Source organism: Lucilia cuprina, chromosome 5, assembly GCF_022045245.1.
Source record: "Lucilia cuprina isolate Lc7/37 chromosome 5, ASM2204524v1, whole genome shotgun sequence".
NCBI classification, from domain to species: Eukaryota; Metazoa; Arthropoda; class Insecta; order Diptera; family Calliphoridae; genus Lucilia; species Lucilia cuprina.
The window spans coordinates 39,962,646-39,965,724 of record NC_060953.1 but is presented as its reverse complement, the minus strand read 5'-3'; the positions used below and the strand labels follow the sequence as shown (position 1 = coordinate 39,965,724).

At 25.3% G+C, this 3,079-nt stretch overlaps 1 protein-coding gene across 1 annotated transcript; it reads right to left on the bottom strand.

Annotated features, from left to right (window-relative positions):
• Nucleotides 1–1,387: 1,387 nt before the first annotated feature.
• Nucleotides 1,388–2,734, bottom strand: LOC111684815 (charged multivesicular body protein 5). The gene is made up of 5 exons (XM_046951954.1): nt 2,517–2,734; nt 2,300–2,451; nt 2,077–2,242; nt 1,785–2,018; nt 1,388–1,552 (listed from the first exon to the last, which is right to left on the bottom strand). The coding sequence occupies exons 1-5, from the start codon at nt 2,583–2,585 to the stop codon at nt 1,490–1,492; spliced, it is 684 nt and encodes a 227-aa protein (XP_046807910.1). The 5' UTR covers nt 2,586–2,734; the 3' UTR covers nt 1,388–1,489.
• Between the last annotated feature and the right edge of the window lie 345 nt (nt 2,735–3,079).

The window sequence follows — 3,079 nt, the reverse complement described above, 5'->3', positions numbered from 1 at the left end:
GATCCGTGTCTGGTCTAGTTTATAGCCTTATGCTTGTGTCTGTCTACTATAGTCTTGTATATAGTATGGACTATATTCTAGTCTGTAAACTGGTGTATAATTAACACTTCAGTCTAAGTTAAATTTTTAGTAGAAAAAAAATTGTTTTTTTTTTAAATTTTAAACAAAAATTTGGTGAATCAAAAATTATCCAAAAAAGTATTAAAAATTTTATATCGATTAAATAAAATTGTTTAAAATTTCTCTAATCTTAGGCACTCCCTTAACAAACAACTTTGATTAAGTTATTTATATTAAAATAAATTCAGGAAATTTATACTGCCTTATTTATAAACATTTATCAAAGGTTTATAGAACAAATTTTGTATGAAAATTTCATTTATAAACCTTTGATAAAAGTTTATGAATAAGAACTATAATATATAGTTTATTTGCATCCATTATAATAGTTGTGATTTATGGAAAATATTTTGTTAAAAAAAAAATTAAATTCATTTGACTGCTTTAAGTTAAAATTATAATATTACACATTTATACCATATTATTTTTATTATTTTTTGTAGTTCCTTTTTTTATTTTATAGGCCACATACGAAAAGACTTTTCTATTTTTATATACAATTAAAATAAGTAATTATTTTCATTAAAATAAAGAGTTAAGTGTTGTACAAAAAAAAAAAAAATGAGAGAAAAAGTAATTTTTAAAATATTTAATAAGAAATTCTCAAAATTCGAACAATTTTTTTTTCTGAAGATACTTTTTTTAACACTTTATATGTATTAATTAATTTATCTAGCCTCCACATAATTACAATTCAATTATTTTATTTTTCATTATAAAATTAAACACGTACAATTTACAAAGGCAAAGAAAAGATACAAACTTTGTTCAATAACTTGCAAACACAAATTTAGAAAAATAAAAAATAAACTTATTAAACCTAAAAAGTCTTCCTTAACTAAATTAAACACAAATATTAAAAAATTGTAAACAAAAATGTTTAAATAACAAATATCCCTTTTTCTCTTAACTCTATACTAAAATCTAAAAGTGAAAAAAAAAACGAAACATGTTTAAAATCAAAAAAAAAAAACTTATTGTCCATTATTGTTAATATTTAAGTAATAAAAACAATTATTTTGCTAAGTTATTAATAAAAGAAAAACAAATTTATTTATTTTTTTATAATTAATTTATTTATTCATTCAAATATTTTTTTTCTCTATAAAATGTAAACAAATTCTTTTAACACACAAATAATATTATAAAAAAAATAAAGTGAATACAAACTTTCGTATAACTAAAAAGAAATTATTTATAAATTTTCTTTTAAATTGTTGTTGTTTTAGTTAGCAGCTAATTTTTAAAGCAAACAAACAATAATAAATTGAGTTTAGAAAAAATCGACAGTTTTTTTTTTGTTTAAAATAATAATAAAGCATTAAATTTGATAATGAAGTTAAAATACTAAAACAATGTTAGTTTTAATTTATGAAGTTTTTACCGATGTGGGTACCTTGGGTAAACCAAATTCATCAGTTTCAATGGAATTCTGAAAAGAAATGATAAAGTTTGTTTAAAACAAAACTGAATTTTAAACTATCGAGTACAATCTTCAAATTAAGATTAAAATCAAGAAATCTAACACAATTTAGCTTAATTAAGATATCGAAATAAGTTTTCAATTCGTAAAAATATTTCTTTTATTTTAAAGTTTCTTAAGATTGTTCAAAAATACGAAACTAATTTTGAATACAAGACAAATTTAATAAAAAATCGCTTACCTTATTGCCGGGTATAAAACTATCAGCACCAGGTTCCTTATCTGGAGCCGAAGGTGCTTTAACAACATCATCCAAATAACTAGCATCATCATCCAAAGCAATTTCATCACCTAAAGCATCCAATTCTGCTTCTAGTTCATCATCATCAACCTCAGGCATACCATAAGTGCGACCCAATGCCTCTTGAACTTCATCGGCCTGTTCTAGCATATCGGCCATGTCATCTTGTATGTCCTAAAAATTTTAACGTATTTCATATCACTATATTTAAGACAATTTCTCTCCTCCTTACCTCAATGTGATCAATATTGATTTTCTTAAATTCTTTTTGCATTTGTTTAACGCCATCTTTCATGGCGGCCACTGTAGCCTGGGTATCCTTTAAGGATTGAGCTGCATAATTAGCTTGTTCCATATTAAATGATTGATTGCGCAAAGCTTCAGCTTGCTGCTCATAACTAAGGGTATAACATATAAAATGTTTATCTATTATAGATTTTGCTTCCCTAACTTACGCTTTCTTTTGTTTCAACACTCTCATGGCCTTTTGTTTAACCGAATTCTTTGCCGGACCCTCACGCATTTTCGACATTTGCTCACGATATTTACGCAGTTCATTTTCCAATTTTGTTATTTTCTCCTCTATATTGCTAGCTCTTTCATCAACCTTTTAAACAGAAAATGAGTTCAGTTTTATGGGAAGCTTTATTTCCAACAAAAATTTCAACTTACTCCTTTAATGCAATCGTTTAGATTGGGCGCCGGTTCCTTAGGTTTTCCTTTGCCAAATAAGCGATTCATATTGTGGTATTATAAAATTTATTGAATTTTCAAAGGGAAACTTTTATTAAACTTGCTAAATTCGAGTTTTTAGAAGATAATTTGAGAATTTTAGTAGATTCTTATTGAATGATGACTAATTTTTTTATGTATTTGTTTTGACACAAACAATGAAAGAAAGTGGCAACTCTTTTAAACAGCTGTTTGGGAAAACAATGTTTACAAAAAGTTTTAATTTATAATTAAATAAAAAACATCGAAATTACTGAAACAAAACAACTATTATTTTTGGAAATTTTTGATTACATTTGACAAATTTATGACTCTCCTGCATGATCAAAATGATATGCACTTATCTTTTGATCATGATACGTTCGTCGGGAGATAATGGTACCCTACCCGCGATTCATTTAAAAGAGTCTTTAATAAGCCCCACTTCTTATCAGTTCTGACTCACTTTTTTAAGTAAGTCATTTGTATGTCGAAATACTGGCCGTTTTAGAGTAATTTTCGTA